This window comes from Lepidochelys kempii, chromosome 6, assembly GCF_965140285.1.
Source record: "Lepidochelys kempii isolate rLepKem1 chromosome 6, rLepKem1.hap1, whole genome shotgun sequence".
In the NCBI taxonomy this organism is placed as follows: Eukaryota; Metazoa; Chordata; order Testudines; family Cheloniidae; genus Lepidochelys; species Lepidochelys kempii.
This window is the reverse complement of record NC_136385.1, coordinates 10,353,017-10,377,243: the sequence shown is the minus strand read 5'-3', so window position 1 is coordinate 10,377,243 and position 24,227 is coordinate 10,353,017. Positions and strand designations below refer to the sequence as shown.

Sequence of the window (24,227 nt, the reverse complement as noted above, 5' to 3'; positions counted from 1 at the left end):
ATGGCCCACTGACTGATTCCAATTCCCTGCTTCACCGCAGACTGTCTATGTGGCTTTTGGCAAGTCATCACAGCCAGATCCCCAAAGGTATTTAGGCGCCTACTTAATTCAAGACTAGGCACCTCTCTGCATCTTTAGGCACCTAAAAATCTTTGAGGAGCTGGCTCTTAGTTGCTCGGTGCCTCAGTTTCCCCATCTGTACTATGGGGATAATAGCTCTGCCCCGCCTCACAGGGGGTGTTGTGAGGATAAATACATTACAAATAGTGAGGCACTCAGATACTACTTCTCTGGTCCCCACTGATGTATCTTAGCTAGATAGCTGTTGCCAGCACTGTCTCACTATATGACTGTATACCAGTCTCTTCCCTGCTCTGTGCCTCAGTTTCCCCATCTATAAAATACGTGTGTACCAGGCCTACATGAGTGAATGTTCCTCGGGCAGATTCTACCGGGGCCCCAAGATATTACGATGTGGAATATTTCAAGTATGCTGGTCGCTATCTAGCTCTGTTCTCTCTTCCATTCCTGGTACTTGTAAAATCAGTCGAAGGCAATGCTTTTCCATATCACCCACCATTAGCTGGCTGACTGCGAGCTCAGGAGCCCAGTGTCACCCAAGGACTGTCCTCTCTGGTCACCCCCTCCTCTAATCCACTCACCCCATGCCCCTCTCAGAGTTGCAGTGCTCAAATTGTAATGAAAGAGGTGCCAGGGCTCAAGCAATTGTTTTTGGTTTGTTTGGTTTTTTTACGTTCATAACTGATGCAGCAAGCCCAGAGGTGCTGGGGCTCTGAACTGCCCAAGCCTAGAGGTGCCGGGGCTCAGCCCTGGCACAAATTAAGCACTGCAGAGTTGGGGCTGGAACCCAGGAGTCCTGGGCAGCGTCTGTGACATGAGGAGTAGAGAGTTACAGCTTTTCACCCCGTCATAAATATGCAAGAGGAGCTGGATCTGAAATCTCCAGCAGGCCTGGAACCAATGGCCAACCCTGCCCTACCATGCACTGCAAAGAGAAGCTCCATTTCCCGGAGTCCCTTGCAATGGGGGCTGCACTAATTGTGGGACAGAATCCTAGCCGCAGCCTATTCCCACCCCCTTAGTTCCTGCCCCGGCACTGAGGACCAGCTGGTGCTGAGTAGGGTCCCTTGCGGTTCTAGGTGCTGTTTGAAGAGGTGGCCGTGTATTTCTCCCAGGTGGAGCGGGAGCTCCTGGACGAAGGGCAGAGGCAGCTCTACAGGGACGTCATGCAGGAGAACTACCAGACTCTCATCTCGCTGGGTGAGGAGCTACTGCTGCTCAGGGATTAGGAGCTGTAGGACTTTGACATACCTGGGTTTGACTCCCAGCCCCCACCCTCCCACTTTAACGCACTAGACCCCACTCCCCTCCCCGAGCTGGGGATGGAGCCCAGGGCTCTTCCTCAAACCCTTACATTTCTGGGAGATCAGGCCCTGCAGCTCCCAAACCCAGCAGCACAGAGACTGTCACCCCTACAGTGCAGCACCCATGTGCCCCCATCAGAGAACAGGGTCAGGATACTGAGCCCTTCAGGGGAGATTTAACAAAGCACTGTCTCATCAGTTTCCTTCCCCATCCCTGAGATCTCCCAGATGGAGAGAGGGGAAGAGCCGAGGGTCCTGGATCTCCAGGGCTTTGAGGGGAGGGAGATCCCGAGAGGCGCCCACACAGGTGAGGAATGAGCAACACTGGCTCAGAGACCATCTGGGAGCAAAGGGGGAAGCTGGGACCCCAGAAAAGCTGCTGAGAGCCCCCCAGTTCTTTCTCATCTCTCAGTTTCGCTGCCTTTTTTTAAAACAGCTAACAAAATCATCCAAAGCACAGCCTTAGCGGCAGCCACGCTACACCACCAACCGGGAGCCGCCAGAGGTAAATGCTGCCCGGCAGGAGGCTGCACCCCAACCCTGAGCCCCCTCCTGGACCCAGCACCCTGAATCCCCTCCTGTACCCCAAACCCCAGCCCTGACCCCCCTCCCAGAGCCAGCACACCCACCCTCTCCTGCAACCCAGCCTCCTGCCCCAGCCCTGACCCTCTCTCCCAGAGCCCACAGCCCGCACCCTCTTCTGCACCCCAGCACTCTGCCCCAGCCCAGAGCCCCCTCCTGCACCCAAACTCCCTCCCAGAGCTTGCACCTCTCACCCTCTCCTACACCCCTGCCCCAGGCTCAGCCCAGAGCCCCCTCCTGTACCCCAACCCCCTGCCCCAGCCCCGTGAAAATGAGTGAGGGTGGGGGAGAGCGACTGTTGGGGGGGGGTGGAGTGAGTGGGGCGGGGCCTTGGGGAAGGGGCGGGAATAGCTCCTGGGTTGCCCTTACTTTCAAAAAGTGATCTTGGGTGTAAAAAGGTTGGAGACCACTGCCCTACACTAAGCAGTCCCCGCCCTGCCTTTCCAGTCTCGGCTGCCTGCTGATCCTTCCCGTCCCCTGCCAGCTCTCTGGGGCTCCCTCGCCCTGCCATGCGCCCACAGGGGAGGGTACAGCTCCCCGCCCCCATCATAACTATGCAAAAGAAGGTGGCGCTGAAATAATCTCCAGCACGCCCCGGCGTCAATGACCAGCCCTGCCCAGGGTGCATTGCAAAGGGGGACTCCATTTCCCAGAGCCCCGTGCAGGGGGGAGGGCACTCAACGTGGACAGGCTCCCAGCCCCAGCCCCTTCCCACCCCCTTAGCTCCTGCCCCAGCAGCAGCCGGCGGCTCCCTGGTGGTTCTCCCGGGCGGAGTGGGGGCTTCTGGGGGAGGCTCCGAGGCCGCTCTGCAGGGACGTCATGCAGGAGAATGACAAGACCTTGACCTCGCTGGGTGAGGAGCAGCTGCCCCCCCCCCGGGGCTCGGGGGGCTCGGAGGTGCCCCGGGGGGAGGCTTCGGTCCAGGACTCCTCCCCACCCCGTTAGATTCCTGAGGGAACCGCCCCTGGAACCTCATCACCCCATAGATAGAGGGGGTCACCCCCCCACGGGGCCAGCTGCCCCTTCCACATCCCCAAGTGCTGACTCTGCCTCTCCGTCCCCATCAGCAACAGCTGGAGACACCCCCCCGTCTCCAAGAGAACCCTAAATCCTCCGCAGTCTCCTGCCCTCCCTGAGCAGCAGCATCTCCCTGAACACTGCCCCCCTCCCACACACACCACTCAGGTTCCCTTTCCATCCACCCAGGGAGCGGAGGAAGTGTGTGCAGGTGGCAGGGTGAGAGGATGGGTGTGCATGGGGAGGGGGGGTGCACACACGTGTGCAAGTGGGGAAGGGCCGGGTGTGCATGTGCAGAGAAGGATGGGAGAGGTGCTGCTAGACCCCATCTCTGTGGCTGCGGGGAGTGTTATGGGGGTGCACTCACCACCCAAGCACCCTCTGGGGTCAGGACACGACAGGGATTCGTCCAGCTTCAGCACCCCCTTTTGTCGGCTGATCTGGCTTTGCTGTGGTTTTTTTCTGGGTGACTCAGCCTTCAAGACAGGTCACACTTCAAGTTCAGTGCCCTTCCGGGGTATCCAAGTCCAGCTGTAACTGGTCAAACCCCACGCTGGCCTCTTCACAGTCCCTTCACCCACCTCCCCCCTGGTCCCACTGCAAAATCATAAAAATGTAAGTCCATCTCCCTGTGCTAAGGTGGGACCAAGTAAACCTAGACCATCCCTGGCAGTGGTTTGTCCAGCCTGTTCTTAAAAACCTCCAATGATGGGGACTCCACAACCTCCAGCCCTGGAACATGTTGCCTCTGAACTATCCATAGAGTTAGAAAGTTTTCTTAGGTTTCAGAGTAGCAGCCGTGTTAGTCTGTATTCGCAAAAAGAAAAGGAGGACTTGTGGCACCTTAGAGACTAACCAATTTATTTGAGCATAAGCTTTCGTGAGCTACAGCTCACTTCATCGGATGCATAAAGTGGAAAGTCACTGTACTTTCCACTTTATGCATCCGATGAAGTGAGCTGTAGCTCACGAAAGCTTATGCTCAAATAAATTGGTTAGTCTCTAAGGTGCCACAAGTCCTCCTTTTCTTTTTGCAAAGTTTTCTTAATATCTAACCTAAAGCTCCCTTGCTGCAGATTAAGCCTGGTTGCTTCTTGTCCTGCCTTCAGTTGATCACTTGGCTTATTTTTAGATTGTTATCAGGTCCCCCCACCTCAGTCTTCTTTTCTCAAGACTGAACATGCCCTGGGTTTTTTAACCTTTCCTCAGAGGTCAGGTTTTCTGAACCTTTTATTGTTTATGTTGCTGTTCTCTGGACTCTCTTCAGCATCTTTCCTAAAATGTGGTGCCCAGACTGCGACACCGTTCTCCAGCTGGGGTGTCTCCCAGTGCTGAGTAGAGCGGGACAATTACCTCTTGTGTCTTACACACAACACTCCTGTTAATACAGCCCAAAGTCCTTCCAAATTAAACAGAACCTAGCAAAATCACAAGCTTCTTTCACAGAGTAGCAAATCCCAGGGCTTCTCCATAGAACTCAAAACGACAAACAAAATTAAACACTCCCAAAGCATTTCTCAGCCCTCTCCACGCTTGGGCCTCTCATTCCTCCAGGACTCCTTGTCAGTTCCCTGTTTCTCTTGTGGAACGCTGGCCACAGGACGGCATCCCTGGAGCCTGGCCCCTCATTCTAGGGCCCCACCACAGGAATGGAATGGAAGTGAACTGGCCTGGCCTGGCCTGGCATGGCATGGCATGGGTCGTCACCTCTGCTCTACATCAAGCCCCTCACTGTGTTCTCTTAAGCCTTTCTATTATGAGGCCCAGGTGTTCACCACACTAAGATCCAACCCCATTATTCCCGCAGCCTCAGGCTGGGATGCCATTAATTATGGCACAGGTGGAGCTGGGCCCATTTCCCCTTAAAGGGGCCAGTCACCCCCGATGGGGGAACAGGCACTCTAGGCTCCGTTGTTATGGTTACAGCAGAATTGGGGAGATGCGCACTGGAGGCCCCATCTCTATGGTTACAGCGGAATTGGAGAGATGCGCACTCGAGGCCCCATCTCTATGGTTAGAGCGGAATTGGGGAGATGCGCACTCGAGGCCCCATCTCTATGGTTACAGCGGAATTGGAGAGATGCGCACTCGAGGCCCCATCTCTATGGTTACAGCGGAATTGGAGAGATGCGCACTCGAGGCCCCATCTCTATGGTTACAGCAGAATTGGAGAGATGTGCACTCGAGGCCCCATCTCTATGGTTACAGCGGAATTGGAGAGATGCGCACTCTAGGCTCCATCTCTACGGTTTCAGCAGAGCTGGGGAGATGTGCATGCTTGGCCCTGCTCTATGGTTACATGCAGGCATGGGGAAATGCACATTCTAGGCCCCATCTCTTTGGATACAGGGGAGCCAGGGAAGTGCACACTCTAGATATAGTCTCTATGATTATGGTTGAGCCTGGAAGATGCACACTCTACGCTGGGTCTCTATGTTACTGGCAGGCCAGGGAGATTTGTGCTCTGAGTCTCATCGCTATTTACTGGGGGGTGGGGTTGGGAATATGAAGTCTAAGCCCTCACTCTTTGGTTACAGGTGGGCCAAAGAGACGTGCATTCTTCTAGGCCCATCTCTGTGGTTACAGGCGGGCTAGAGAGACGTGTTCTCTATGGTTACAGCATAGGTGGGGAGCAAGATTGGGAGCCAAAGGGAGTGCACTCAGGGAAACCTCAAGAGGAGACTAGAGAGAATGGGGAGAATCCCTTTTTAAACTTATTATTATTATTGAGGGGATATTATATTCATAGTCTTGTTTGCATAATTATATGGAAATTAGGGGATTGGCTCATTTGCATAAACCCTCCAGATTTCTGAGCCTGCAGCCACGACATCACAGTGAGGGGGCAGCTGGAGAGTGGGAGGGTGGTATAAATGTTGCTTCTGGGCAGAGTAGATACTTTCCACTGATGCCCAGGCCTATAACAACACCGATGATTCACTGGGCATAGCCAGGATCTGCCCTGCCAGGGGTTTCACTTCCTGCCCATCAGGTTTTCTGCTCAGTGACAAACCCCTTTGCTGCCCCTTCTCTGCCCAGCAGGGAACAAGTCCCAGCTGGATTCTCTCTCTCTCCCAGCAGGTTCCAGGACCAAGAAGTGGAATCCCCATCAAGATGAGCCTGCGGGCGCAGACCTGCAAGGGATGCCCCAGAGCCCTGAGCAGGGAGACAATGGTTATAGCCAGGGAAGGAGAGGACGGCAGCAGGGAGACACAGAGGGAGAACCCACTGATGAAGAATGTTCTGAGAAGCTCCTTGGCTTGCAAAGAACCTGCACAGCAGAGAGACCCTATAAATGCCCCGAATGCGGGAAAAGCTTCACCCAGAGCTCTATGCTCATCCGCCATGAGAGATCCCACACGGGAGAAAAACCCTACACATGCTCTGTCTGTGGGAAGAGTTTTAGTCAGAGGTCCAATCACATGCAGCATCAGAGGATCCACACAGGGGAGCGACCCTATAAATGCACTGACTGTGGGAAGAGTTTCTCTCTGAGCTCCCGCCTGCTCCAGCATCAAATGGTGCATACTGGAGAGCGGCCTTACAAATGCCCTGACTGTGGGAAGAGCTTCAACCAGAAGTCGAACCTGAAGCAGCACCAGCGAATCCACACAGGGGAGCGACCCTATAGACGCCCTGACCATGGAGAAAGCCACTCTCTGAGCCCACCCCAGGAGATCCATAAAGTAGAGAGACCCTATAAGTGTCCCCAGTGTGGAAAATGCTTCCGTGTGAGCTCACACCTTATTAGACACCAAGTCACCCACACAGGAGAGCGACCCTATAAATGCTCCGACTGCGGGAGAAGCTTCTCGCTGAGCTCTCACCTCATCCGGCACCGGATAGTCCACACAGAGGATAAACCCTACGTCTGCACTGAGTGTGGGAAGAAGTTTAGCCTAAGCTCCAGGCTCGACAGGCACCTGAGAACCCACACAGGAGAGAGACCTTATAAATGCCCCAACTGTGGGAGTGGTTTCGTCGACAGCTCCGCTCTTATTAAGCACCAGAGGATTCACACTGGGGAGCGACCCTATACCTGCCCTGAATGTGGGAAGAGCTTTGGTCGGAGCTCGTACCTTATCACCCACCAAAGAACCCATACGGGAGAGAGACCCTATAAATGCCCCGACTGCGGGAAAAGCTTTGTTGGCAGCTCTGATCTTAATAAACACCAGCGCACCCACACGGGGGAGCGCCCCTATAACTGCCCTGAATGTGGGAAGAGCTTCAGCCGGAGCTCAAACCTTATTGCCCATCAGAGAATCCACACCCGTTCCTTCACTCCTACTCAGGGATGTGGTTAAGGGGATTTTGAATGTTGGCATTAAACATTTTGGGAGGGTTATTTATTTGATCACTTGGCTCCCATGTAGCCTCTTATTTCCAACCCTGCTAGTGCCTTGTTCATCCTGTATTACACCCTGTGTTTAATACAGCTAAATGTAAATGTATACATCTGGGAACAAAGAGTGTTGGCCAGACTTACAGGATGGGGGACTGTCCTGGGAAGCAGGGACTCTGGAAAAGATTTGGAAGTTATGGTGGATAATCAGCTGAACACGAGCTCTCCCTGCAATGCTGTAGCCAAAAGATCTAAAGCAATCCTGGGATGCATAAACAGGGGACTCTCAAGTGGGAGTAGAGAAGTTATTTTACCTTTGTATTTGGCACTTTTGCAACCACTGCTGGAATATTGTGTCCAGTTCTGGTACCTACAATTCAAGAAGAATGTTGATAAATTGGAGAGAGGTCAGAAAATAGCCACAAGAATGATTAAAGGATTAGAAAGCATGCCTTATGGTGGCAGACTCAAGGAGCTCAATCTATTTCGCTGAACAAAGAGAAGATTATGAGATGACTTGATCACAGTCTATAAGTAACTCCACAGGAAAAAAATGTTTAATAATGAACTCCTCAGTCTAGCAGAGAAAGATCTAACACAATCCAGTGGCTGGAAGTTGAAGTCAGACAAATTCAGACTGGAAATAAGGCATAATTTTTTAATGGTCAGAGTAATTAACCATTGGAGAACTGACCAAGGGCTGTAGTGGATCTCCATCTCTGACAATTTTTAAATCAAGATGGGATTTTTTTTGAAAGCTCTGCTCTAGGAATTATTTTGGGGAAGATCTATGGACTATGAGATACAGGAGGTCAGACTAGATGACCACAATGGCTTTAGAATCTGTGAATCTACATAAAGCCTTGTCAGGAATAGATTTTTAGTTGGTAAATGTCAATTTCACCGTGCACACACAAACCAGTGACAAAATATTTCCAGTGATAATCAAAATTTACAGATAGGCAAAGTAAGAAAAATGCTGCTTTAGAACTTCTTGGAGTCAAAATCCAGTGACTGGAAATAAACTTATTACAAATCCACTAATGAATGAATAGTAAAATAGGTAGGATTTGATGATGTCAGGATATTGACTTTGTATATTTTGACATGTGAAGTTGACAATTTGGTTTTAATGGTTTATAAAACTAGAATTTTTTGAATCTCAACATCTGCTATCATTAAATAATTATCTGACCCTCCCGACTTAATTTCCGGCGACTGTGAAAATTTAAAGAGATTAAAAAAAAATAAACTTTGGTATTAACTGTTGAAATTATTTCTAAAAATTCTGCCAAACCTAGTTTTATTATATATATTGTGACAGGATCAGGCCAGATGGCTACAGCAGAGTGATCAAAGGTAGATATATTAGCCCCAGATTAAGCAGGTGCCTTTACCCTGAGTAAAATAATGGGCTGTTGCAGAACAATCAGGAAGTTGCTGGAACCAATTAAGGCAGGCTAATTAGGACACCTGGAACCAATTAAGAAGCTACCAGAATCAATTAGGACAGGCAGGCTAATCAGGGCACCTGGTTTTAAAAAGGACCTTCCTTCAGTTAGTGAGGCACATGCAAGGAGCTGGGAGCAAGAGGCGTGCAAGAAGCTGAGAGTGAGAAGGTGTACTGCTGGAGGATGGAGGAGTACAAGCGTTATCAGACATCAGAAGGAAGGTCCTGTGGTGAGGATAAAGAAGGAGCTGGGAGGAGGCCATGGGGAAGTAGCCCAGGTAGTTGTAGCTGTCATGCAGTTGTTACAGGAGACACTGTAGACAGCTGCAATCCACAGGGCCCTGGGCTGGAACCCAGAGTAGAGGGTGGACCTGGGTTCCCCCTCATCCCTCTCAACTCCCTATTTGATACAAGAGGAGGTGACATGGACTGTGGGTCCCACCAGAGGGGAAGGTCCCTGGCCTATCCCCCAACCCACTAGGTGGGTGAGCAGAGGCTGCTGGGATTGATCTCCTCCCTTTCCCCATGCTGGCCAGTGATGAGGTAATATGAATGAATAGCGGGTTTGAGGCACTAGCAAAAGTGGCCAATCTGAGGGCTGCCGTGAATCTCTGAGGCGATCAAATCCGCCAATAAGTGCAGGACCCACCAAGGCAGAGGAGGAACTTTGTCACAATATATACATATAAGCTCTTTGGGACAGGGCCTGTCTCTTCAATATGTACAATGCCTAGCACATTGGGATCCCACACTTGATTGGTCCCTCTGGGTATAACCAGGCTGGAAACATTAAAATAACAAAAATGTCCATGTTTTGATTTATGAAATGTTTTTGCAGCCTTTCTTTGAGAAGCTCTAACACCTCTCTCATTTGTAGCAGGGTTCTGAAATTAAGCAGAGGGAAAGCCCTTGGGCTGGAGAAGTGCCTTTTCTTTGTCCTGGAAGGTCTGCTCCAGTTTGGCTGAGATATCAGTTGTTACCAGTCACCAATTCTTTTCTCTCACTTGGGTTCCTCCAGAAAGTGGCGAGAGGCTGCGGGAATAACACCCGAACTCAACCATTGTAGAGCCAGGCCTGTCCTGGAGCAGCACACACGACTGGAAATGTGTGGGACCTGCTGGCATGGGAGGAAATGGGGGACACACAGAGCTCCTGGCCTGAGGGAGAAGGAGGGGGGGGTCTCTGAAATAGAGGGGTTGGGATGGTGGCACACAGGGAACTTGAATGGCAAGAAAGCGTGAGCCCCTGGTGTGTGCACTGAGTAGGGCCTGCTGGAGAAAGAGACGTGTGCAATCTTTTGGTGGAGAAGGCACTAGCATTGGACTAGGTATTCCTGGACCTTGAGGGAGTCATTCCCTTCTCTGAGCCTCTTTCCCTCTCCCACCTTGGGTCTGCCTTGGGCAGGCCTGGCTCGGGGCTGGGACTGCTGCCCTAAAGTTCTTCCTCTGGGATCTGTTGCCTTTCAAGTCCACTGAACGCCCCCTGAGGGTTTTGTGGCACAGAAGATCCTAAGCTCCTGTCTCCACCTCGCTCCTCGCTCGGGTCCCCTCTCCCTCCCCCCCTCTCTGGGCTCACCAGCCCCTGGCTCTCCAGCCTCGCTCCAGAGGCCCGTCCGTCCTGCCTGCCCATCCTTCTCCTGCCCCAGCCCTGCCCCAGCCCTGCCCCCGGGCCTCCCTGCGCCTGCCAGGCCACGGGGAGATTCGTAGCTCTTCAAGCCGCAAAGCACCGCTGGGATCCTCGTGTCTGACCTCCCCTGGAACACGGCTCCGAGACCTGCCCGGAATGAATTCCCGCTTCAGCCGGAGCGGGTCTCTCGGCAACGGGGACCGCCCTGAACAAAGGGGCCCGCTCCCCGCCCCTTCATGAATATTCAACAGGGGGCGGAACCCTCCAGCCCCCCCCCCAACCAGCCCCCCCGGGGCACGGCCAAGGGAGACTCCATTTCCCAGAGACCTCGGCCAAGTGGGCCGCGCCGAAAGCCGCCCCCGCCCCCGCCCTGTCCGAAAGTCGCTCCCGCCGCAGCCCGAGTGCTGGGGACGCTGGCCCCCGGGGCAGGTGCGGCGCGGGGTGCCCGCCCCGGTGGCTCCCGGCGGGGCTGGAGGAGGCTCCCGCGGGGCGGGGGGCTCCCGGCGGACGGGCAGAGGCAGCGCTGCGGGACGCGCCGCAGGAGAATTACCAGGATCTCCCGGGCTCCGAGGGCGGGGAGACCCCGAGAGGCGCCCACCCAGGTGAGGGGTGAGCGACGCCGGCTCGGAGACCGTCCGGGCGGGAAGGGACCAGCTGGGATCTCAGCAAAGCCGCCGGGAGCCCCCAGTTCTGCCTCCTCCCAGTATCGTCCCCAGCAGGTCCCTGTCCTCACGGCAGGTGTCACTCCCGGATCCCCCCGGCAGGAGCCCTCCCCTCCCCCAGCCTTTCCCTGGGGGCTCAGCTGGGCTGCTGGGGCAGCCCCGGCCCCCCTCTCCCCTCAGGGAAGGGTTTGGGGGATTCGCGTCCTGCCCATCAGGTTTTCCGCTCAGCGACAAACCCCTTTGCTGCCCCCCCCTTCACCCCGGCGCAGGGACCGAGCCCCACCTGGATTCTCTCTCTCTCTCCCAGCAGGTGCCGGGATGGCGAGTGGGAACTTTGAGGAGATCCCCCAGCGGGAAGGGACTGTGGGAGCGGAGCTGCCCAGGACGTCCCAGAGCCCCAAGCCGGAGGATACTGATGAGGCTCTCCATTGCCATTCTGCCCCCCCGGCAGGGAAACTGAGTCAATCCAGAGCTGGTGTCGAAGCTGAATATGACATGGTGTCTCGGGGGACCCAGGCCAGGGAGAGAGCGAATACGTGCCCCGAGTGTGGGAAAAGCTTCCCTTGGAGCTCCCGGCTCCTCCGACACCAGAGATCCCACACCGGGGAGCGCCCCTACCAGTGCCCTGACTGTGGGAAGGGCTTCGTCGAGAGCTCAGGCCTGATCCAGCACCAGCGGACTCACACCGGGGAGCGCCCTTTCAGCTGCGGTGTGTGCGGGAAGAGTTTTGGCCTGAGCTCCCACCTGATCCGCCACCAGCACATCCACACGGGGGAGCGCCCCTACCAGTGCCCCGACTGCGGGAGGGGCTTCCTGCGGCGCTCCCAGCTCACCCTGCACTGCCGGACCCACACGGGAGAGAGACCCTATAAATGCCCTGAGTGCGGGAAGGGCTTCAGCGAGATCCGCAACCTGAACCGGCACCAGCGCACCCACACGGGGGAGCGGCCCTACAAATGCCCTGAGTGCGGGAAGGGCTTTGCTCAGAGCTGCCACCTCCTGCAGCACCAGCGCACCCACACGGGGGAGCGGCCCTACAGGTGCCCCTGCGGGAGGGGTTTTGTCCGCAGCTCCCAGCTGATCCGGCACCAGTCGGTTCACACAGGGGAGAAACCATACAAATGTCCCATCTGCAGAAAATGCTTCACTCAGGCATCCACGCTGGCCAGCCACCTGCGGATCCACACTGGGGAGAGACCCTTCAAATGCCCCCAGTGTGGGAAGAGCTTTGTTCGGAGCTCGCACCTCATTACGCACCGGAGAACCCATATAGCATAGAATGCCATGCATGCCTCCCCCTACACGTCCCAGCCCTGGGGTGTGTATTAGCCAAGGTTCATTCCTAATAGCGCCCCATAAAACCCATACATGTGTCTCCCTTCGTACGTGCTCCCTCCGGTGCAGGGGTACAGCTAAGGCAAGCTAAACAGTTTTAGGGACCTCACTTATTTCAAATAACCCCTTGGATTTAATCCCTTGATTTCTAGCCAAACTCCTAGTGCCTTTTTGATGCACGGGGGCGAGCGGGAGTGTTCAGAGATAACCATGGGGTTCAGATGCCCCCTTTATTAATTTTAATGGGGATTGGATCGCCCTATCCCTTAGGCAGAAAAGGTGGCAATAAGACATACATTTTTAACAGAGTAATTAACCACTGGAACAATTTACCATGGGTCATGGTGGATTCTCCATCCCTGGCAATTTTTAAATCAGGAGTGGAGGCTTTCCTACGAGCTCTGCTCTAGGCATTATTTGGAGGGAGTTCTCTGGCCTGTCCTATACAGGAGGTCAGACTAGATCAGTGGGTTTCAAGCTGTTTGTTGTGACCCAGTACTGGGTCGCGGAATGTCAGACGCTGGGTCGTGACGGCTCTAATCAGCACCGCCGACCGTGCTGTTAATAGTCCCATCGGCAGTGCTGCCCGGCTAAGGCAGGCTAGATCCTATCTGCTCCGACACCGCACTGTGCCCCGGAAATGGCCAGCAGCAGGTCCAGCTCCTAGGTCGGGGGGCCACAGGGCTCCGTGCGCTGCCCCGAGCACCAGGTCCGTGCTCCCCAGCCAATGGGAGCGGGGGGCGGTACCTGTGGCTGAGAGCCGTGCAGAGCTTCTTGCGTGCCTCCACCTAGGAGCCAGATCTGCTGCTGGCCGCTTCCAGGGCACGGCGCTGTGCCGGGACCGGCAGGAAGTCTGCCTTAGCACCCCTGCTGCACCGCTAACCAGGAGCCATCCGAGGTAAGCCCATGCCCCAATCCCCTGCCCTAGCCTGAGCCCCCCACCCCAAACCTGGATCTTCCTCCTGCACCCCAAACCTCTCATCCCTGGCACCACCCCATAGCCGGCACCCCCAGCCCAGAGCCCTGCCCCCATCCTGCACCCTAACCCCCTGCCCCAGCCCAGAGCCCCCGACTACACCCTGAACCCCTCATTCCTGGCCCACCCCACAGCCCTCACCCCTGCACCTCAACCCCCAGCCCTGAGCCCCTCCCACACCCAAACCCCTCATCCCCAGCTCCGGTGGGTCACGGGCATCAACAATGTTTTTCAACTGGGTGGCCAGAAAAAAAGTTTAAAAACCACTGGACTAGATGATCACAAGGGTCCCTTCTGACCTTGGGATCTATGAATCTAGGCACCTTTCGATGTCTGATCCCCACACATTGTAATGTGGAGCGCGTTTCCAAAGCCCTGGGGCTCCAGGGAGAATTTCACCTCTGTATCCGCTGAACAGACTGTAAAGTCTTTGAGGTAGGGACTTCCTCCACGGTCAGTACTCCTTGACCAACAAGGGACACTGATCACAACCTCTGTGTTCTACCAGGCTGCATGTAATAAAGACAACCTTCACAGGTGACAGTTTGGAAGTCAGTGTTGTCGTTATGGAGGTATTGAAAGGAAGGGTTGTGTTGGGGGTGAGTGTGGTTATTGGGGAGGCCTTAGAGGTTTGGATAATGAATTGGGGCTGGGTTTAGTTCCATTCTCCGGACCCTGGCTTCTGGAGTTGCAAGTTTTTATCAGAAACCCCGTTTTCATTAAAAACAAAATCTCTAACCCTCAAGGTTGCAAAGAAAAGTTTCAAAATGTCTCTTGGCTGGGAGCTGAACTCATCGCTCTGAGAGGTGGGAACTTTCCCGAATGGAACGAATGCTGCCTGAGTCTGCAGAGAGCCTGAGCCTATTGCTCAGAGAGGTGTGAACTGCCCTGATTGTAATCAGTGCAGCAATGCTGCCTGAGTCTGCAGAGAGCCTGAGCCGAACACTCTCTGAAGGGGTGGGGGAAGTACCCTATGCATCTTAGCTCTGAAACCTGTTACTCTGGTGACAGGACAGGACACTGAGGCAGAGAGGAAAGCCCCAAGGCCCCAGACACAGATTTTGCTGCTGGGTTGGATTGGAGCTGAGTTCCCAGCCAGCCTGTGATGGGGTTGCCACACTGGGCAACAAGGGTTAAGGGATTATTTTGGGCTCAGCCAGCTCTGCCCTGCCCCACCTGCAGCAAATGCTCCATCTGCTGGAGGAATTAAGAGACAGGGAATTCGCTCCTTTGGGTTGCAGAGCGAGAGGTGAGAAGACCTGCAGAGTGCAGGGTGGGAAGCCTGAAGGCTGTGATAGCTGCCCAGAAAGGAGGACCCACCCAGAGAGGGACGTATCCTTTGGACATTGGTAACCCCCTCTTATTTAATGTGGTTTAGCTTTTCCCACCAGGAGCGGAAGCGGGAAGATACTGCTGAGGCTCTCCATTGCCCCTGGCCTGAGGGAGAAGGAGGGAGTCCCTGAAATAGAGGGGTTGGGAGGGTGGCACACAGGGAACTTGAATGGAAGGAAAGCGTGAGCCCCTGGTGTGTGCACTGAGTAGGGCCTGCTGGAGAAAGAGACGTGTGCAATCTTTTGGTGGAGAAGGCACTAGCATTGGACTAGGTATTCCTGGACCTTGAGGGAGTCATTCCCTTCTCTGAGCCTCTTTCCCTCTCCCACCTTGGGTCTGCCTTGGGCAGGCCTGGCTCGGGGCTGGGACTGCTGCCCTAAAGTTCTTCCTCTGGGATCTGTTGCCTTTCAAGTCCACTGAACGCCCCCTGAGGGTTTTGTGGCACAGAAGATCCTAAGCTCCTGTCTCCACCTCGCTCCTCGCTCGGGTCCCCTCTCCCTCCCCCCCTCTCTGGGCTCACCAGCCCCTGGCTCTCCAGCCTCGCTCCAGAGGCCCGTCCGTCCTGCCTGCCCATCCTTCTCCTGCCCCAGCCCTGCCCCAGCCCTGCCCCCGGGCCTCCCTGCGCCTGCCAGGCCACGGGGAGATTCGTAGCTCTTCAAGCCGCAAAGCACCGCTGGGATCCTCGTGTCTGACCTCCCCTGGAACACGGCTCCGAGACCTGCCCGGAATGAATTCCCGCTTCAGCCGGAGCGGGTCTCTCGGCAACGGGGACCGCCCTGAACAAAGGGGCCCGCTCCCCGCCCCTTCATGAATATTCAACAGGGGGCGGAACCCTCCAGCCCCCCCCCCAACCAACCCCCCCGGGGCACGGCCAAGGGAGACTCCATTTCCCAGAGACCTCGGCCAAGTGGGCCGCGCCGAAAGCCGCCCCCGCCCCCGCCCTGTCCGAAAGTCGCTCCCGCCGCAGCCCGAGTGCTGGGGACGCTGGCCCCCGGGGCAGGTGCGGCGCGGGGTGCCCGCCCCGGTGGCTCCCGGCGGGGCTGGAGGAGGCTCCCGCGGGGCGGGGGGCTCCCGGCGGACGGGCAGAGGCAGCGCTGCGGGACGCGCCGCAGGAGAATTACCAGGATCTCCCGGGCTCCGAGGGCGGGGAGACCCCGAGAGGCGCCCACCCAGGTGAGGGGTGAGCGACGCCGGCTCGGAGACCGTCCGGGCGGGAAGGGACCAGCTGGGACCCCAGCAAAGCCGCCGGGAGCCCCCAGTTCTGCCTCCTCCCAGTATCGTCCCCAGCAGGTCCCTGTCCTCACGGCAGGTGTCACTCCCGGATCCCCCCGGCAGGAGCCCTCCCCTCCCCCAGCCTTTCCCTGGGGGCTCAGCTGGGCTGCTGGGGCAGCCCCGGCCCCCCTCTCCCCTCAGGGAAGGGTTTGGGGGATTCGCGTCCTGCCCATCAGGTTTTCCGCTCAGCGACAAACCCCTTTGCTGCCCCCCCCCTTCACCCCGGCGCAGGGACCGAGCCCCACCTGGATTCTCTCTCTCTCTCCCAGCAGGTGCCGGGATGGCGAGTGGGAACTTTGAGGAGATCCCCCAGCGGGAAGGGACTGTGGGAGCGGAGCTGCCCAGGACGTCCCAGAGCCCCAAGCCGGAGGATACTGATGAGGCTCTCCATTGCCATTCTGCCCCCCCGGCAGGGAAACTGAGTCAATCCAGAGCTGGTGTCGAAGCTGAATATGACATGGTGTCTCGGGGGACCCAGGCCAGGGAGAGAGCAAATACGTGCCCCGAGTGTGGGAAAAGCTTCCCTTGGAGCTCCCGGCTCCTCCGACACCAGAGATCCCACACCGGGGAGCGCCCCTACCAGTGCCCTGACTGTGGGAAGGGCTTCGTCGAGAGCTCAGGCCTGATCCAGCACCAGCGGACTCACACCGGGGAGCGCCCTTTCAGCTGCGGTGTGTGCGGGAAGAGTTTTGGCCTGAGCTCCCACCTGATCTGCCACCAGCAAACCCACACGGGGGAGCGCCCCTACCAGTGCCCCGACTGCGGGAGGGGCTTCCTGCGGCGCTCCCAGCTCACCCTGCACTGCCGGACCCACACGGGAGAGAGACCCTATAAATGCCCTGAGTGCGGGAAGGGCTTCAGCGAGATCCGCAACCTGAACCGGCACCAGCGCACCCACACGGGGGAGCGGCCCTACAAATGCCCTGAGTGCGGGAAGGGCTTTGCTCAGAGCTGCCACCTCCTGCAGCACCAGCGCACCCACACGGGGGAGCGGCCCTACAGGTGCCCCTGCGGGAGGGGTTTTGTCCGCAGCTCCCAGCTGATCCGGCACCAGTCGGTTCACACAGGGGAGAAACCATACAAATGTCCCATCTGCAGAAAATGCTTCACTCAGGCATCCACGCTGGCCAGCCACCTGCGGATCCACACTGGGGAGAGACCCTTCAAATGCCTCTAGTGCTCGCACCTTATTACGCACCGGAGAACCCACCTAGCATAGAATGCCACGCATGCCTCCCCCTACACGTCCCAGCCCTGGGGTGTGTATTAGCCAAGGTTCATCCCTTATAGCGCCCCATAAAACCCATACATGTGTCTCCCTTCGTACGTGCTCCCTCCGGTGCAGGGGTACAGCTAAGGCAAGCTAAACAGTTTTAGGGACCTCACTTATTTCAAATAACCCCTTGGATTTAATCCCTTGATTTCTAGCCAAACTCCTAGTGCCTTTTTGATGCACGGGGGCGAGCGGGAGTGTTCAGAGATAACCATGGGGTTCAGATGCCCCCTTTATTAATTTTAATGGGGATTGGATCGCCCTATCCCTTAGGCAGAAAAGGTGGCAATGAGGCATACATTTTTAACAGAGTAATTAACCAGTGGAACAATTTACCATGGGTCATGGTGGATTCTCCATCCCTGGCAATTTTTAAATCAGGAGTGGAGGCTTTCCTACAAGCTCTGCTCTAGGAATTATTTGGAGGGAATTCTCTGGCCTGTGCTATACAGGAGGTCAGACTAGATCAGTGGTTTTCAAGCTGTCTGTTGTGACCCAGTACTGGGTCGCGGAATGTCAGACGCTGGGTCGTGACGGCTCTAATCAGCACCGCCGACCGTGCTGTTAATAGTCCCATCGGCAGTGCTGCCCGGCTAAGGCAGGCTAGATCCTATCTGCTCCGACACCGCACTGTGCCCCGGAAATGGCCAGCAGCAGGTCCAGCTCCTAGGTCGGGGGGCCATGGGGCTCCGTGTGCTGCCCCGAGCACCAGCTCCGCACTCCCATTGGCTGGTTCCCAGCCAATGGGAGCGGGGGGTGGTGCCTGCGGGTGACAGCCACGCAGAGCTTCTTGCGTGCCTCCACCTAGGAGCCAGATCTGCTGCTGGCCGCTTCCAGGGCACGGCGCTGTGCCAGGACAGGCAGGAAGTCTGCCTTGGCACCCCCGCTCCGCTGCTAACCAGGATGTCTGACCCCCACACATTGTAATGTGGAGCGCATTTCCAAAGCCCTGGGGCTCCAGGGAGAATCTCAGCTCTGTATCCGTTGAACAGACTGTAAAGTCTTTGAGGCAGGGACTTCCTCCACGGTCAGTACTCCTTGACCAACAAGGGACACTGATCACAACCTCTGTGTTCTACCAGGCTGCATGTAATAAAGACAACCTTCACAGGTGACAGTTTGGAAGTCAGTGTTGTCGTTATGGAGGTATTGAAAGGAAGGGTTGTGTTGGGGGTGAGTGTGGTTATTGGGGAGGCCTTAGAGGTTTGGATAATGAATTGGGGCTGGGTTTAGTTCCATTCTCAGGGCCCTGGCTTCTGGAGTTGCAAGTTTTTATTAGAATCCCCGTTTTCATTTAAAACAAAACCTCTAACGTTCAAGGTTGCAAAGAAAAGTTTCAAAATGTCTGTTGGCTGGGAGCTGAACTCATCGCTCTGAGAGGTGGGAACTTTCCCGAATGGAACGAATGCTGCCTGAGTCTGCAGAGAGCCTGAGCCTATTGCTCAGAGAGGTGTGAACTGCCCTGATTGTAATCAGTGCAGCAATGCTGCCTGAGTCTGCAGAGAGCCTGAGCCGAACACTCTCTGAAGGGGTGGGGGAAGTACCCTATGCATCTTAGCTCTGAAACCTGTTACTCTGGTGACAGGACAGGACACGGAGGCAGAGAGGAAAGCCCCAAGGCCCCAGACACAGATTTTGCTGCTGGGTTGGATTGGAGCTGAGTTCCCAGCCAGCCTGTGATGGGGTTGCCGCACTATGCAACAAGAGGTTAAGGGATTATTTTGGGCTCAGCCAGCTCTGCCCTGCCCCACCTGCAGCAAATGCTCCATCTGCTGGAGGAATTAAGAGACGGGGAATTCGCTCCTTTGGGTTGTAGAGCGAGAGGTGAGAAGACCTGCAGAGTGCAGTGGGAAGCCTGAAGGCTGTGATAGCTGCCCAGAAAGGAGGACCCACCCAGAGAGGGACGTATCCTTTGGACATTGGTAACCGCCTCTTATTTATTGTGAACTAAACTGACCCAGAGGGATGAGGGGAGGAAGAGGCCCAGGGAGGACAACTTTGGTTGCCAGCCTACTGGTAGCCCAAAGGGCCCTGGGTCAGAGCCTGGTAGACTGGGAGGACCTGGGCGCCCCTTCCCTCAAGCCCATGGCAGTCAGGGGTTGTGACTCTGACCACTAAGCCATGCTCCCCAACCAGATCTTGAGTGAGGACGATTACACAGCCCCATGGAAGGCAGGGAACAGTGGTGTGGGGAGACCGTGGAAGGGAAGGGGCCATAGCAGAGGGAGGGGAATGGGAAGTGTGCTGTTAGGATATAGATATTCAGGCCTGTCTGTAAAGGTCTGTACTCTAAGAATTTAGGTGTATTCTTATCACTTGGCTAGTTCTAGAGGTATAAAAGAAAGAATCAAAATCACTGTGTGCCGGTGTAAGGGCCTTCTCTTACTGTGACAGTCTGAGGCCCTGTTCTTAAGCTAAGGCCTTTGGCTAAGCAACAGAGGCAGCCATAAGCTGGGAAGCAACTGATCACATCCTCCCATTGCAAACTAGCACCATTGAAAGAAGGTGCTATTGGTCTGTTAGGAATACAATCCTGTCCTGATAATGCTTATCACCTCCAGAGAAAGGGAAGTGCCTAGAAGATGTAAAAGGAAACATAGGTTGATAGCATCCTGTCTGGCAAGAACTCACTTATCAATAGCTGGGATGTGAAATCCTCACTTCTGTATTGTTCTGTCATTATAGTTCCCACTTTGCTATTGTTTGTCTGTATAATCTCTGTCTGGTTCTGGGATTGTTCCTGTCTGCTGTATAATGAATTTTGCTGGGTGTAAACTAATTAAGGTGGTGGGACATAATTGGTTACATAATCACGTTACAATATGTTAGGATTGGTGAGTTAAATTTCAGGAAAATGATTGGTTAAGGTATAGCTAAGCAGAACTGAAGTTCTACTATATAGCCTGAAGTCAATCAGGGAGTGAGTGGGTGGGTGTGAGGAGGGGAAATGGGAACAGGGAATGGGGAAATTGGAATCATGTTTGGCTAAGGGTAGGAATGGGAACAGGGACACAAGTGTAAGGCTCTGTGGTGTCAGAGCTGGGAAGGAGGATACTAAGGAAGGAAATTGGAATCATGCTTGCTGGAAGTTCACCCCAATAAACATTGAATTGTTTGCACCTTTGGCCTTCGGGTATTGTTGGTCTCTTGTCATGCGAGAAGGACCAGGGAAGTAAGTGGGTGAAGGAATAAGCCCCCTAACATCTTGGTGCTGGTGACTCGGATGCATTGCATTGGATAGGTGAGTGGCAGCCTGTAAGTCCCCCTCCCCAACAGTCTGCGCAGCTGCTTGGAGGGGGTATCACGAACTCTCGTGATAGTAGTTGCCAGTTCTGTCAAGCCAGGGTAAAGGATTTTTTTGGATAAATGGATAAGGAAGAACCAGGGCCCATACCACGTGCAGGGGTCAACCTGGGATGAGATTAACAAGGAAATGGAGGAAGCATTAGGGGACCCAGAGGGATGGGGGGTGGCTGAGGAGCCCACCCTCCTTGGTATACGGTAGTGGAAGAAGGTCCCTGCCCATGGGGACTGAATGCCTTCCGGGGAAAGGAGGCTCTTCAGTCAACTTGTGAGAGGTTTGAAGTAAGGGCAGCATTATGGGAAGCTGCCAGGAATCTTTCAAGTTTGGTGCTGCTTCAGCAAGGGCTGCTGAAGGGTTGTAAATTAGTTAGGGATGGTTAAAGATGATTTGGCACAGCAGGGCTTAAAGTCAAAAGCAGAGTTAACAGACAATCTTTAGAGACTGGAGCTGGGACTTGCTCCTGGGGGAGTGGAGAGAAAGAAGGGGGGGGGGAGTGGCAGGGTTTGCAGGAGCAGGTAACAACCCCCACTCTTCTCCCAGAGCCAGAATGAGAACCTGAGGATAAGGGTTCCCAACTGTTTCAACCCAGGGAGCATACTCTTGGATCAAAGCTAACTATGTCCTTTTCTTCTTTTCCTCAGTTTACTTAATTTGCTGCTGGTAGCCTATACTTTAAACTGACCTGGCAGGCTTAATTGGTTTCTTTCCACCTCTCCCCCTGCCTTTCCACACTTTTTTGTTTTTCTGAAGTTTTAATGAAGGGTACTTCGGATACTTATGTGAGATGTCAAGAAGGAAGTTTTTGTTTAATGATAAAACCCAGTTCTATAAATGTAACTGTATGTGCAACTCTGTGCAGTCACATTGGATGGAAGCTTGGTAATTAAATTATCCAAGGGGGTCAGGTAGAGTGGCTACTACCACCACTAGGCTTCTGTCCCCAGAAACCTTTACAGTTATTCTGAGGGAAAATGGGCCCTTTTCCCACAGAAATAGTCTATAAGGGAGATGGCTTCAGAAGGCTGACGTTGGGGGGCAGATGTGTATGGGAATGCAAAATGCTCAACTAGGAGGCCAGCACCTGTGTAATAGCTACCGTGGTACCTGGAAATGGAATGGCAGCTCAGGTGGTTCCCACGAGCCATATGGAATAATGAGAAGGGGAGGAGCTCACTGGGAATCAATGGAGGTGTGTAAAATAGTGTAAATCAACAGAAGATGTTTAGATGTGCCCCTCTCCTGTGACTGTGGAGGAGCAGGATCAATGGTCTATGCAAGGGGTGGACAATTGGGTGTACTGTGTATAATTTGTTTTGCTGGGAATGTACATATTACTGGGGGCACAATTACACCAGCCCATAACCAAACTACACCCATCTATACGCTGCTATCTGGACTTTGGTGCACAAATGGATCTGTGAATCTTATTGCTGTGAATAATCAAACCAGGGCATACTGCCTGATTCCATAACAAGTGGTCAGGCTGGTTTGGACAATATCACATTTCTCTGTGAACGTTCAATGGACTTATGATATGGACAAAAGCAAGCAAAACCTGCAGGGGCAGCTTGTTGCAACTGCCAGCAATTGGATACATAAGATCGTGACCCTGTCAAAGGAGGAGAGGCAGTGTTTTCAGGGTGTCTCGGATGTTGGACCATATTGCAGTGGTCAGGACTCGGTGTTGCTGTGGATTTTGTATTGTTAACTGTACTTGTGTTACATTGCATATGGAGATAACCTATAAGTAATAAGCCCTCCAAACCCCGCAGTGTACTAGACAACCCGGACACAACCTTCTCTGGCCCACTATAATGGGAAGTCCGGAACACTAATTGGAATAGGTGTGGTATGCCCGGACGAGAGAAGGTGCAGGGCACTATACTACACAAGGGGCAGTGGGACAAATGGACTATTGACACCATCCACCTTGATGCCTGGCCCTATCAGGAAATGTGTCACCATATGTCCTATGCTTTTCCAGGGATACCTGGGCAGGAGGATCCCAAAAGGAAAGAAAAAAAAAAGGGGGGGGGGTGGAGTGTTAGGATACAGATATTCAGGCTTATCTGTAAAGGCCTGTACGCTAAGAATTTAGGTGTATTCTTATCACTCGGCTAGTTAGAGAGATATAAAAGAGAGAATCAAAATCACTGTCTGCGGGTGTAAGGTCTTTCTCTTACTGTGACAGTCTGAGGCCCTGTTCTTAGGCTAAGGCCTTTGGCTAAGCAGCAGAGGCAGCCATAAGCTGGGAAGCGACCAGTCACCTCCTCGCATTCCAAACTAGTCACATTGAAAGAAGGTGCTATTGGGCTGTTAGGAATACAATCCTGTCCTGATAGTGCCTGTCACCTCCAGAGAAAGGGAAGTGCCTAAAAGATGTAAAAGAAAACTTAGTTTGATAGCATCCTGTCTGGCAAGAACTCACTTATCAATAGCTGGGATGTGAAATCCTCACTTCTGTATTGTTTTGTCATTATAGTTCCCACTTTGCTATTGTTTGTCTGTATAATCTCTGTCTGGTTCTGTGATTGTTCCTGTCTGCTGTATAATGAATTTTGCTGGGTGTAAACTAATTAAGGTGGTGGGACATAATTGGTTAAATAATCATGTTACAATATGTTAGGATTGGTTAGTTAAATTTCAGGAAAATGATTGACTTCAGGCTATATAGTAGAACTTCAGTTCTGCTTAGCTATACTTTCACCAATCAGGGAGTGAGTGGGTGGGTGTGAGGAGGGGAAATGGGAACAGGGACTGAGGGTGAGGAAATTGGAATCCATGTTTGGCTAAGGGCAGGAATGGGAAAAGGGACACAGGTTTAAGGCTCTGTGGTGTCAGAGCTGGGAAGGGGGACACTAAGGAAGGAAACTGGAATCATGCTTGCCGGAAGTTCACCCCAATAAACATTGAATTGTTTGCACCTTTGGCCTTCGGGTATTGTTGCTCTCTGGTCATGCGAGAAGGATCAGGGAAGTAAGCAGGTGAAGGAATAAGCCCCTAACATGTGCTCCCAGTGGGGTGTACCTATGGCCATGGATTGCTTTAATTCAGCCCAGGGAAGGATGCAGAGAAGAGGAACCATGGACTGACCCAAGGGAGGATCATGGTCGGAGCCACCCTCTTCCAGGCTAGAGTGGGGTGGATCACAACTCCCCTGGATGAATATGAATGGAGTGGGCAAGGCAAAAGGATCAGTAAAGAGAGAGCCAACCCTGCTCATGCTGCCTTGCAAAGGCAGACTCCATTTCCCAGAGGCCCTTGCAAAGGGGGCGTGCACAAAAAACAGGACAGGACCCCAGCCCCGTCCATTCCCACTCTTCTTAGTTCCTGCTGGGGCCTGGGACAGTGTTGTGGGGTCCCTTGGGGTTCCAGGTGCTGGGGGGAGGGATTGGCCGTGTGTTTCTCCCGGGAGGAGTGGGGGCTCATGGCGGAAGGGCAGAGGCAGCTCTACAGGGACATCTTGCAGGAGAATTATCAGACTCTGATCTCGCTGGGTGAAGCACCGCTGCCCCTTGGGCATCAGGAGCTGGTGGGGGTCTGACATACTCATAACTGACTGCCAGCCCCCCTGCTCTAACCCGCTAGACCCCACTCACCTCCCAGAGCTGGGCTAGAATCCAAGAGTCTGGGCTCCCAGCCCCTCTTCTACGTGTGTGTGTGTGTGT

General features: G+C 54.2%; 1 protein-coding gene across 1 annotated transcript; it reads left to right on the top strand.

Moving 5' to 3' along the window:
• Positions 1 to 2,679: 2,679 nt before the first annotated feature.
• LOC140913698 (uncharacterized) lies at positions 2,680 to 23,482 on the top strand. The gene is made up of 3 exons (XM_073350503.2): positions 2,680 to 2,820; positions 11,378 to 12,340; positions 16,465 to 23,482. Exons 1-3 carry the CDS (start codon positions 2,787 to 2,789, stop codon positions 17,157 to 17,159), a joined length of 1,692 nt encoding a protein of 563 aa, XP_073206604.1. The 5' UTR covers positions 2,680 to 2,786; the 3' UTR covers positions 17,160 to 23,482.
• The last annotated feature ends 745 nt before the right edge of the window (positions 23,483 to 24,227 follow it).

Coding starts and splice junctions, on each gene's coding strand:
- LOC140913698 (XM_073350503.2), top strand. CDS start 2,787: ATGCAGGAGAATGACAAGACCTTGACCTCGCTGG. Junction 2,821..11,377: donor CAAGACCTTGACCTCGCTGG/GTGAGGAGCAGC, acceptor CTCTCCCAGCAG/GTGCCGGGATGGCGAGTGGG. Junction 12,341..16,464: donor GCACCGGAGAACCCATATAG/CATAGAATGCCA, acceptor GGACCCAGGCCA/GGGAGAGAGCAAATACGTGC.